Genomic DNA, 12,757 nt, shown 5'->3' with positions numbered 1-12,757 from the left:
AAAGGACTGCAGAGCTGGGGACTGGGGAGCAGGTTCTAGTCTGTTCCTGAGTCATTGGGGTTCAGTGTTCTCAGTTCTAGATTCTGCCTCTTGCAGCTGACAACCGAAGCCGGAAACGAGTATCTGAGAAGAACAAACGTGACTTCTCAGCCTTTAAGGATGCTGACAATGAACTCAAGGTGAAAATTTCACCTCAGCTACTTCTGGCGGCTCATCGCTTCCTGGCCACGGGTAAGAGCAAGTGGAGGCCCTTCAGGTGTTGATGAGATACAGTCATGGAAGAAGGATTCTAGGCCTCTGGCTACTTTCTCCCATGGGACAAGGGCTGTGGCAGGTGAAAGGTATGGGGAAAACATGATTGCCTCTGAAAGGGGGCAAGGCGCCTTCCCTCTATCCCTGGGGCACTCCTTGTGATTTGTTTTCTTTGTTGATGGGTTGCCATTGCAAATTTCTAGGAAGCAACCAAGTTGGTTTTGAAAATAACCACTGGGAGTACCTGAAGTGGGCCCTGGGGTTCCCCAGACCCATGGGTGCTGGGGAGGAGGAGGGAGAAAGAGGCCTTTCCACATACTGTGGGCCCACAGCTCTTGTCTGGCACAGCTCTTGTCTGGCTCATGCACTCCAAGGAGTCTCAATCCAGTTCTGTTCTCATCTCTCCTCCTTCCCCTCTGCCTGAATTTGCTGGGTCCAGCAGGACTTGACCTCTATGTCAATGACATTTCTCTCTTCTCACCCCTGACTCAAAGCCCCTTTGGGGATCTGGGTGATTGATTTGAAAAGCTCCTGCCTATTCCCCACCTCCCCCCAAAATCTGACTTCCTTCCTAACTCTCACTTGCTGAAGGATGTTAATTCTCTTTATTTTTCCTGCCAGGATATTGACGATAGTACTAATAATAATAATGATGATAATATTTATGAAGCACTTTCCATATGGCAAGAATGTATCTAAGAGTTTTTTTTTTTTTTTAATGTTTATTTATTTTTGAGAGACACACACACAGCTCACACAGTGTGAGCAGGAGAGGGTCAGAGCGAGAGGGAGACACAGAATCTGAAGCAGGCTCCAGGCTCTGAGTTATCAACACAGTACCTGATACGGGGCTCAAACTCACAAACGGTGAGATCAGACCTGAGCCAAAGTCAGACACCTAACCTACTGAGCCACCCAGGCGCCCCAGAGCATGTTTTGTTTTTAAAGTAACCTCTATACCCAATGTGAGGTTGTAACTTGAAACTCTTGAGATCAAGAGTCCTGTGCTCCACTGACTGAGCCAGCCAGGAGCCCCAACCCTACGAAGTTTTGTTTTGTTTTGTTTTGTTTAATTATTATTATTATTTTTTTTAGAAATCTTTTTTTTTTTTTTAATGTTTATCTATTTTGAGAGAGAGAGAGAGCTGCACCTATATGAGCAGGGGAGGGGCAGAGAAAGAGAAGGAGAGACATAGAATTCTAAGCAGGTTCCACGGTATCAGTGCAGAGCCCGACACAAGGCTTGAACCCACAACCTGCGAGATCATGACCTGAGCCAAAATCAAGAGTCAGATGCTCAGAGAAATACAAATCAAAACCACAATGAGATACCATCTCACACCAGTCAGAATGGCTAAAATTAACAACTCAGGCAACAACAGATGTTGGCGAGGATGCGGAGAAAGAGGATCTCTTTTGCATTGTTGGTGGGAATGCAAACTGGTGCAGCCACTCTGGAAAACAGTATGGAGTTTCCTCAAAAAATTAAAATAGAACTACCCTATGACCCAGCAATTGCACTACTAGGTATTTATCCAAGGGATACAGGTGTGCTGTTTCGAAGGGGCACATGCACCCCCATGTTTACAGCAGCACTATCAACAATAGCCAAAGTATGGAAGGAGCCCAAATGTCCATCGATGGATGAATGGATAAAGAAGATGTGGTGTGTATATATACAATGGAGTATTACTCGGCAATCAAAAAGAATGAAATCTTGGCCATTTGCAACAACATGGATGGAACTAGAGGGGATTATGCTAAGCAAAATTAGTCAGAGAAAGACATATCGTATGACCTCACTCGTGGAATTTGAGATACAAAACAGATGAACATAGGGGAAGGGAAACAAAAATAATATAGGGAGGGGGACAAAATATAAGAGACTCAAATACAGAGAACAAACTAAGGGTTGCTGGAGGGGTTGTGGGTGGGGGAATGAGCTAAATGATCAAGGGGCATTAGGGAAGACACTTGTTGGGGTGAGCGCTGGGTGTTGTACATAGGGGGATGAATCACTGAATTCTACTCCTGAAATCATTTTTGCACTAACTTGGATGTAAATTTAGAAAAATAAATAAATTAAAAAAAAAAAAAAAAGAATCAGATGCTCAGAATCAGATGTTGAGCCACCCAGGTGCCCCAGCCCTACGAGGTTATAATCCCCATTTTACAGATGAGGAAACTGAGGCACAGGTTAAGTAACTTGCCCAAGATCACACACTATTAGTGCAGGCGCCGCCATTCCAGCCTAGGCAGGCAGGCCGACTGGAGTGTAACCTGTTTGGATCCAAAGGTGCTTCCTTCCCAGGGAGGTGCAGAACCAAAGGGAAGGGCCTGGGCAGGGAGGGGGCTGTGTTCCCCACGTTGCCTATTCCAGGCCCCCTGTGAAGTCCTTGTCTCTCTTCCTACAGAGGTTCCCCAGTTCAGCCCCTCTCTAATATCTGAGAAAATCCTGCTTCGGCTGCTCAAGTACCCAGACGTCATTCAGGAACTCAAGTTTGATGAGCACAACAAATATTACATCCGCCATTACCTGTACACCCGGAATAAGCCGGCCGACTACTTTATCCTCATCCTGCAGGTAAGTGGCCTGCTCCGTGCCTGCCCCCCTATGCCCACTGTCCCCTCCTTGCCTGCTGAAGTGGCTGGGGGACACAGGGCTTTCCTGCCTAGGGAACGTCCAGCCTGCCCCTGAGCCTCTGCTCCCCCTTTGCCCACCCTCTTCCTGAGAGGCCACCCTTGAGTCTCCAGGTCAGGGTACCTGAACTCTTCGGGGCTCTGGAACCAGCTCTTCCTTGCCCTTACTTCTCCCTCTTGCTTTGTCCTTTTTTCCCTCCGTTGAGTTCTCTTTCTCAGTCTGTTTGTCTTCCTGGCCCTGTGTTCTTCCAGGGGAAGGTGGAGGTGGAGGCCGGGAAGGAGAACATGAAGTTTGAGACAGGCGCCTTCTCCTACTATGGGACCATGGCCCTGTCCTCGCCCACCTCTGGTGAGTCGCTGGGTTGCATCTGTGCTTCTGTGCTGCCCTCCAGCATACCTGGGTTGGGCGGATACTTAGACTGGCACCCAGAACCTGGGACAGTCCAGGTGGCTCAGGGGAGAGGGAGGCCAGTCAGGGCCAGAGCTGTCAGGGCCTAGCAGAGGTGGTCCAGAAGAGCTGTGACTGGCTCCTTTGGACAGGATTCTGAGAGTGGGGAGAAGAGATGGGAAAGGGAATCTGCGCAAAGGCCTGCATGGAGCTGAGAGCATGTCTTGAGATGTGAGAACAGCCTGCCAGAGTTGGGGGAGGACCATGGGGAGTAAGGACATGTCGGGGAGCCCCAGAAAGTTGGCAGCATTTGGTTGTGATAGGAAGCAGGAAGCCACTGATGGCCTTTGAGCAGGGGGAAGTACGACAGCACGATGGGCCAACCAGGCAAGCAGCCACAGCAGCGAGAAGAATGAGTGGAGGCAGGTGGAGGGAGGCCACAGGCTTTTGCTCATGGAGACTGGGTTAGGGAATTGAGGTGGAGAGTGAGGGGGTCCAGAGTGCCTATGGTTGGGAGTCAGGCTGGGGCCTATTTGCTGGGCAGGTTGCAGATGGGCTTGACTTTTCCGGGGGCTTAGCCACTGCCTTTTGGTTAAGGGCTGGTTCTTTTTTTTTTTTTTTTTTAATGTTTATTTATTTATTTTGAGAGAGAGAGATAGCAAGTGGGGCAGGGGCAGAGAGAGAGGGAGACAGAATCCCAAGCAGGCTCTGCACTGCCACTGAAGAGCCCGGCATCGGGCTTGAACTCACGAACTGTGAGATCATGACCTGAGCCAAAATCAAGAGTCAGATGCCTAACTGACTGAGCCACCCAAGTGCCCAGAGGGCTGGTTCTGATGGCAGAAAGGGATTTGGGACAAAGAGGGACTGGACATGCCCTCCAAGAGAGGTTGTGGGAAGTCCAGGGAAGGGCCACTCTGGCCACCCTGGCGCTTTCTGCTTCTCCAGCCCTGGGTGGTTCAGGCTCCCCTTGCGAGAGGGACCTTGTGACTAAAGTGGCACCCTGCAGGCAAGACCCAAGTCTTGCCAGATTGGCTCCTCACCAGTTGTATGACCCCTCTTAACCTCCAGAGGGGCTCCAGGTTGCTGCAGGCTGGGAAGTGAAAATCTACTTTATTGCTGGGGGACAGGCCACACATTTAGGTGTGTGTGCATCTCCTGGAGAGCCTCTGTGCTATGCCTGTTGCTGTCCTTTGACAAAGAGGACCTGTGCAGGGGCCAGGGCATCCACGTATATTGACACAGCTCAGCTTATCCACTGGTGTGACATAGCTCTGCCCCTCCACCAGCATGAGCAGGCTCCAGGAAGGAGAGAGTGAGGAGACAAGGTTCCAGAGCTGGGTTTTGGAGCAGTTGTCCTCTGCCTGGATGCATTGGGCCTAAGGAGGATTTCTCTGCCCCTCCCAAGAGCACCTCTTGCCATCCAGCTGGGGGAAATCTTGTCCAGAAAGGCACACAGTCATGGGACATTTCCTCCAGGCACGCTTTCTCTGCAACAATGCCTTAGAGGCTTGGTCAGAGTCCTGGGCTCTATCCTTTGACCTGGAGGCACTCAGTTCCCACTTGGAGTGGCCAAAAGGAAGAAGGGATGACTTCTGGGGGGCTTGCTTCACTGTGGAAGCTTCTGCCCCTCTCTGAGCAGGGCTTGTTGGATTGCCCTAAGCCCCTCCCCATCAGAGCCATGTCCCCCTTTCCATTGTGCCCCCTCTTTGCCCAAGGGAGCCTGACCCCCAGCACATCTGCTTCTCTATCCCATACCTGTGGCTCCATGTTCTGCCTCCTCACCCTACCCATCGCTGACCTTTTCCTCTTTTGCTCCAGTGCCTTCAACCCAGGTCGGGTGTCCGCCTGGCAAGCGGAACTCCCTGCTCTCCTGGCTCTCAGGTAACATGGCATGGCTGGAGAAGTTTGCACTGCCACCTATCGCCTGAGCCCACATACCACAGCTCTACTAACCTCTCCCAGGAGGCACTGGGGCTCCCCACAGCACCTCAGGCCATCCCACCCGTTCACACTTGTGGGCCAGCTTGATTTGCACTGGCTCTGCTTGGCCTAGGGCCCAATTACTGGGTGGCCTTGCCTTGGTTCTGGAAGAGCATCCCCAAAGGTCCTTCAGTCCTTGAGAAGACACACACACATGCACACGCACATACACACACACACGCATGCACACAGATAGGGTGGGAAGGGAGGGTTGCTTCTGGCCAGGCCAAGTGAACCCAGCTGTTCGGCACCCCCTGATCAAGGCCACTCACAAACATCACGATGCCTGTCATGTCATCAGCTTTTTCTAAAAAACTTTCCTCCTTTCTTCACAGGCTTTGCTCTTCATTCTGTTGCTGCTGGTGTCTGCCTGCCAGGGGGAGGCAGCCGCCGGGCAGTTAGAAGTGCGGCCCTGGGCAGACTGCCCTGTTTGAATGCTGTCTCTGCAGTTACTAGCTAAATGATTCCGGGAGCTGACTTACTCTAAGTCTTTGTTCCCTCTTGTGAAATGGGAACAATATATGTGCCCACTTCTTAGAATTGTCAGGAGCAGTGAGAGAATTGGTATGAAATATTAGAGCTCAATTGTTACTTCTGTTTTCTTCTTGATTACAACTAAAATGTGCTATTCCAATCATAAACTATTGAGGAAGAGGCCCAATGCCATATACTGTTTCTGGCCTTTGCTGGGACACAGTCTTGAGCCTTATCCCAGAATTGCTGGGCTGACTGAGTCAGTTCTCAGTCACTTATGTGGAGGCAGCAGAGGGTGGCAGAAGGTGCTGGTCTCACCATCAGAATTCTGGCCTGACCTGGTGAGCCCAGGGGAGGTTAAGAGCATTACAAGTGCCTTTGAGCTCCAGTCTCGCTGTGTAACTTAAAGAAGCTCCTGAGGCCCTGACAGTCCTATCACCAGAGTCCATCTTTTCCCATTTTATATTCGTACAGCTGGGTTTTTTCTCCTCAGCTGTACCAAAGGACATGTTTTTATCGATTCTCTTTAAAAAAAAAAGTAAAAAGGTGATTTAGAAGACACTCAGCCTTTTCAAACAGCCACCTTTTGGCTGTAATAGAAGTGGGAAGCTGACAATGGCCTTTGAGTGGGTGATGTCCAATGACAACAGAATGGACCATGTTGGTCCTCCTTGGCCAACATTTCAGCCCCCTCTTCTCTCTTCTGCACTTGCTTTTGTGTCACACTGGCCAGGAGTTTATGTATACATGGTTCAGATCCTGATGTTTGTACCTAATATGGGAACAGAGATGCTTTTCCATAAGCTTTCTGGTTAGAGCCATGCAGTATTCCCCCAGGCACATGTGCCTGCATTTGTTATTCCGCCCCTTATGTACGTTCACTGGGGTCTAAATAACACCAGGATGTGTTGTGAAAAAACTTTCTCTGTGTTTAAGATTATGCTCTCAGGATATCCTTTCAGAATGAAATTACCAAGTCAAAATCTCTTAATTTTTTTTTACACATTTATAGTTCTGTTTTAATCATAAAAGCAACGTAGTTTATTTAGAAAGTTGAGCAAATAGAAAAAGTCTTAAGGAAATTAAGAAGTATCATAATTTCATTATTCAGAAACGTTTCATATTTTGGTCTATTTCTTTTTGGGTTTCTATTTTTAAAGGGCCGTGTCACTAATATGTGTTGTTTTTAAATTCAGTTTCTGGAGCATTAATAAGCATTAATAAAAGCATTCCATCATCCAAATGATTAACATGAAATATTAGGTAATATCTTTAGTATTTGTGTTTCTTTTCTAGGACTTAATCAGAGATGTTAGGTTAGGATAAGTGATATATGCACACGATCCTCTCTAATGATTGTACACCGCCCAATCATAGACTACCCAGACTATATTTTCCTAGTTTTATGAATGAAGCTCAAAGATAGAGTATTACTCAGTTCAATCTCCCTCAGTTAAACTTGAATTGGTCCTTCAGTCACCTGGATTCATTGTGTTTGCTGTCTTCACTGAACTATTTGTTAGAATAGCTAACTTAATAGTTAGTTAGTAACCTAGTGGTTAAGTAAATAAGCTTAGTGCACTTCCCGTTTGTTTAAAAGAAGCCAGCATGCCTTCACAATTAACTTCTTTGTGCATTTCATTGTTTTCTAAGTGTTCTCAAAAATAAGAGCTAATGATGTACAATATGGGTACAGTTCCTTTTTCAAAATAAGGAGCCTGTTCCTTCCTTGTTTGTGGTTGAGTCATCCCCCTTTCCTGGTTACAGTCGTCTGAATGGAGGCCTGTGCTGCCCCTGGTCATGGGAAGAGGCGCCTTCACCACTACCCCAGTCTTTGCCTCAAGGGAGGGGCACTTGGACCAGCCTGGAGAAAACCACCAGAGTGGGAGGCCTGGAGCTCTGGAGGCTCTAGGTTCCTGTGAGAGGAACCTGCTGCCCTTGTCCCTCTTGTCACATTGACTGGGGCCAGCAGACACAAGTGGCTGGGACAGTTCCACCCAGAACAGGTCATGTGCAGAACATACTTTTGATCTCTGAAAAGCATTTTAAGGGGCGCCTGGGTGGCTGGGTCAGTTAAGTGTCTGATTCTTGATCTCAGTTCAGGTCTTGATCTCAGGTTCATCAGTTCGAGCCACACATTGGGCTCCGCGCTGGGCATGAAGCCTACTTAAAAACAAAAACAAAAAACAAAACAGCATTTTAAGATGTGAATAGGGCATGGTGTTGTGAGGTCTGTGTGGATGCGCAGGGAGAGGGTGCAAACTGTATGTCTTCCTTTAATATAATTTAAAAGTATATAGTGTATGTCACCTGATATAAGCTGGTACAGAGACACAGATAGTGACTTGTCTGCCATGGCAGGGTAATCACTATGTTGCCCTTGACTGATTAGTTGTTGGGGAAATAAGGGGTTGTGCAGCTATAAACTTTCTGTGTCTTCGGTTTTTGTTTTCTGCTTTGGTAGGCTTTTTAATACTTCTTGCACAACACTTCTAAACAAACTAACTCATTTGCTTTGATGAGGTCAGATCTTCTACAGTTGGAGCTTCTGCTTGTCCTTAAGAACTGTTCCCATTCCTGGTGGGGGCCCTGCTCCCGGGTGTCCGTGGGACAGGTTAGCAAGAGGTTGTGAGGGGCCACCGGGGGCTCCTGGCCTGACGACCTGTCTCTCCCTACAGACCACTCCCCATCCCACCCCACCACCCTCAGTCGCTCAGCCTCCCTCAGTTACCCGGACCGCACGGATCTCACGAACACAGCTACCTTGGCAGGCAGCAGCAACCAGTTTGGCAGCTCCATCCTGGGCCAGTACATCTCTGACTTCAGTGTCCGGGCGCTCATGGACCTCCAGTACATTAAGGTGAGTGCTTCCTGTGTCTCCATCTGGGAAGTGCTGTCTTCCTCGTCCTAGGCATTTGGATGACTCTGCCTCAGCAGTCAGCAACTTCTTTCTTTCGCCCACCACACATGGCACAGAGGGCCCGGTCCCAAGATGTGTGTCCTCCTTATTCTCATTCCTTATTTTCACTAGCTTCCAGAAACTCCAGCTAGTCATGTCCTCTCTTCTGGACTCATAGCGCAACCCTGACCAACCCTGTTCCCCCGGGTCCTGTAAGGTTTGCCTCTCAGTTCCTGCTCTCTGTGAACCTCATCCCTTCCTCCTGCAGATCACTCGGCAACAGTACCAGAATGGGCTGCTGGCCTCACGCATGGAGAACTGCCCTCAGTTTCCCCTGGATGGCTGCACCATCTGCACAGAGAACTTGGCCGGGAAGGCTGAGCTGCCTGTGGTAGATGAGACCACGACTCTTCTCAATGAGCGCAACTCTTTGTTGCACAGAGCTTCCCATGAGAGTGCCATCTGACAGGAGGGCCCGGGGCCCCCCGCCAGCCCCGCGGGGGTCTCCCCAGTGGGCCCACATGAAGATAGGGAGCCTGTTAGGCCAGGAGGGGTGCAGATAGCCTGTCTAACTGAGCAGCCAGATGGCCCCCAGAGTGTGGGGGTTTTGGCCTCCGACAGGGACCTCTGAACAACTCTGAGGTAGCGGCTGCCCAGTTCTAGACTGGCAGGGCAGTGGGCCAGCTACCATGAGCAAGGCTGTTTTTTACTGAGAGAATTTCTGAACTAGGCTCACTGCTCCTCTTTTTAAATATTGTTTGGGGAAAGGAATGGGGAAGGGAAGACAGGGTTAAGGAACTTTATTTAAAACAATTTTTTTTCCCCATAAAAACTTTAATTAAAAGGGGTAGGGTTTCTCACCCCAGGAAGCAATAGCCATAATCTGCTCCCAGCCGTGACCTTCTGGCTTATGTCCCTGACTCAGGGAGCCCACTCTTCCTCCTCTTCCTCCTCTCCCTCCTCCTCCTCCTCCAGAGATGGGATCCTAGAGGCCCACTGGAGGAAGGTTTTCTCTCGGGAGGAAGATAGTTCCTTCCAGGAAACAAAGAACCAAATAGCGCTGAGAACAACTGCCTGGACACATGCACTGAGGCTTGTCTGACGTTGCCAAGGCTGAAGGATTCTGGGTAACTGTGATGAGGGACATGGTACTCCCAGCTACAGAGAGGAGCACACCTACTCCTGTCAATCGCTGGATCCTGGAGTTTCCTAGAACTCTGCTGATGGGCTCTTCTGGTGAGTTGGGCTAGGCTGAGGATTCTCACCCCTGTCTCCACTGGTTTGACTCAGAGCAGGGTCTCACACCTTGAAGATCACTTACCCCTGCTCCCCAGGCCCTGCCCTTAATTTTACCAAAGGTTTCCCCCTAGGTGGAAGAGCATCTGTCTACATTACGGGTGACTTGTCTGAGATACTCCTTTCCATTCCAGGAGGGAATCTGGTCATGGGCATCTGTGTTGTTAGCAATTAATCCATCCCCCTTCCCACCCCACAATGTAAGTCAAGTGTTAGTCACTGACCTATGAAGCCCTTCTTTCCAGACTCCCTGCTTCTCATCCCAAAACCCCTATGCCTCTTGGGGATTGAGGACAACAGGACACATAGGAAGCCAACCTAAGGTTATTCATGCCCTTTCCTGTGTGGCTGAGGCTTACCCAACCCTGTTCACACATGTACAAAACCCAGGAAAGGAAGTTTCTTCCTAAAAGGCACACAGCTGGCAGCCCTGTTGCCCCATCTTTGTAATCATAGCCTGAGTTGTCATCTTGGCCTTGGCTCAAGCTGGTGGTACTGGAACCCGAGAGCTCCGTCCCCACATGGAGTTCTGCCCAGGCGGTTTTTCCTTGGGGCTGAATTAGGCCTTGCTGCGGGGCTCCAGGCTTGCCACTGTTGGGGAGGCTGTGGGACCAAGGTCCATGTTGGCCCTTTCATCAGGTGAAACAGGTGCCCAGGGCCTAAGATCAGGCGAGGGAGACTCGCAAGCCTTCCACCTAAGTAGTATTTATTGACCCTTTCTTCAGTCAGTGACTTCTGTCACCCCAAGTACTCTATTCTTCAAGCGCCTGGAGAATCCTAACTCTTGGGACCAGGAAATGTACCAAATATACTTGCCTGGCCAGTTTAAAGTCTTCCCCGGTCACAGAATTTATTCGTAAAAGTCTGGAGAGAAAGTGGGAACACCCATGGGTTCTCAGTCATGAGAAAAATAGACACTAGACCTTTATTCCCTGTTGGGGGAAACCCCTCAGTTTTCCACAGGAGCAGCTTGCTTTCTGAGTCCACACGGGAGCTTGCAAAGCTGTGTTCCTGAGAGACCTGAGTGCCAGGTGGAGCAGACCGTATTGGCCTGAACCAAGTGAGTGTGTGTGAAGTAAAAGGAGCAGGTGCACACACTTCCACAGCTACCTCTTTGCACACACAGTTACTACCAACAGATGGTCCCTCCTCCCCCTCCCTTTTCCCATTTATAATCACTTCTTGCAGAGGGTCATAATTATTTCCAAATATTACTGGTCCGATGACTTCCTCCTCCCAGTGCAATTTTTCACTTCCTATTCCAACCTCTGGTTCCTGGGCTGAGCCATACCCTGGAACTGGCCCGCCCCTGCATGTCTTCCCATGTAAGGGAGACCTTCGCAAATGGCCTCCAAATGGGTAGGCAAGTCACAGCCACCGTAGCAAATAACTCCTATTTATTTTGCATAAGATTTTAATTTGTATATTTTTGTGATTTATTTTGGCATTGTTATGAGTTTGACTCTCGGGGAGTTTTGTTGTATGACTCTTGTGTCTTTTGTCACAAGACAATGATAATATTTGCTAAACAATATATGGAATTTATTTTTGATTGGTAATAAAAAATGAAATATGAAATCTTGGTGAGTCTATAATTTGCCTCTTTGAGTTCTGTCAGTATTCGGTACCTGTCATAAAGATAGTGGCTGTGGTTGGCTGTCACCTATGACAGGGTAAGGGGCAAGTATTCTGGCACTGTTTAATAGTAAAAAGGAAAGCAGAAATGAAATTTACAAAATATGTGTAATCAAGGCTATTGTCACAGGAGCTAGAGAGTGCCAGCTGCTGTTAGATGTACAGGGCAAATGTGCTCAACTGCAACAATGAGGGGTATTGTCAAAATGGACACCATAGTCTTCTGCCTACGGGTACTGGAGGGGGCAGTCAGCATGGGCAAGTCGCCCCTTCTCTCTCCCCTGAGGGCCCAAGGAGAAAGCTTTATCCAAAAGTATGATCACATTGTTTCATAACATGCAGTCGCGTTTTTGTCCTTGCCCATGAAGTTGGTGGAGGACTCAAAGTTGGAGAGCTCATCCCCTGAAGAACCCACCTGAGAGTCGCCTCACTGCATCCACTCTTGAGGTTTCTGCTGGGTAGACTTGCGCAGCGCCCATAGGTGCTGTGGCTGTGGTAATCGAGTGTGCTGAGGCCAGAGGCTCAAGCAAGCCAGGCTTAACAGAGCAGACAAATGTGAGGAATATTTAAAGGGGAGAGAAAAGGACATTCCAGATAAAATAGCAGATGCAAAAGCTTGTGTATAGGGGGACACGAGAATAAATTTCATCTGACCATATGTTCCACACATGTTTAAGTCCCTGCTACATGCCAGGTGCCACCAACAACTCAATGAGTTTGGCGAGGAAGAGTCCCTGAGGGAGATAGTCACACCAGAACCTTCTGATCTCCTGTGTCCTCCACGTGGAACTCTTCTCCCAGGTCTTTGTGAGGCTCACCCCCTCACTTCCATTCAAATGCCACCTCCTTGGAGAAGACTTCCCTGGTCACCCCATCTAAAACAGCATGGCCCCAGTCCCTCTGTCCATTTCCTCATCTTGCTTCGTTTTGCTCCATAGCATTTACTGCCAGACAGTAAAATGAGGATTTATGTGTGGTCTGTTATTCCCACACTAGAACCTAAGTTCCAGGAGGGCAGGGTCTTTCTCGTTCCCACATGGTACCAGCACTAGAATGGTACCTGGTACACTGTAGGCACTCAATGCAGGAAATACTTGTTGAATGAATGAATGAATGGGTCTTACAAGAAGGTAAGTATTGGATGCTGTTGGGGAAGAGCACATAGCTCCCATAACCTTGACCCAATCTAG

At 48.9% G+C, this 12,757-nt stretch overlaps 1 protein-coding gene across 4 annotated transcripts in view; it reads left to right on the top strand.

Annotated features, from left to right (window-relative positions):
- Positions 1-11,510, top strand: part of CNNM4 (cyclin and CBS domain divalent metal cation transport mediator 4) — a 40,058-nt gene extending 28,548 nt beyond the window's left edge. Inside the window, exons 3-9 of one of the 4 annotated variants that reach the window (XR_003424862.2) lie at positions 97-231; positions 2,667-2,836; positions 3,145-3,241; positions 5,102-5,164; positions 8,416-8,597; positions 8,905-9,872; positions 10,886-11,510. Coding sequence is in view for 3 of the 4 variants with exons in the window: in XM_027072592.2 (XP_026928393.1) it covers positions 97-231; positions 2,667-2,836; positions 3,145-3,241; positions 5,102-5,164; positions 8,416-8,597; positions 8,905-9,102 (845 nt within the window). In the remaining variant the exon portion in view is untranslated. The other 3 variants (XM_027072592.2, XM_027072593.2, XM_053200521.1) reach the window with 3 other exon arrangements.
- The last annotated feature ends 1,247 nt before the right edge of the window (positions 11,511-12,757 follow it).

Source organism: Acinonyx jubatus, chromosome A3, assembly GCF_027475565.1.
Source record: "Acinonyx jubatus isolate Ajub_Pintada_27869175 chromosome A3, VMU_Ajub_asm_v1.0, whole genome shotgun sequence".
Classification (NCBI taxonomy): Eukaryota; Metazoa; Chordata; class Mammalia; order Carnivora; family Felidae; genus Acinonyx; species Acinonyx jubatus.
The sequence above is the reverse complement of the archived record's forward strand: the minus strand, read 5'-3'. Positions and strand labels throughout refer to the sequence as shown.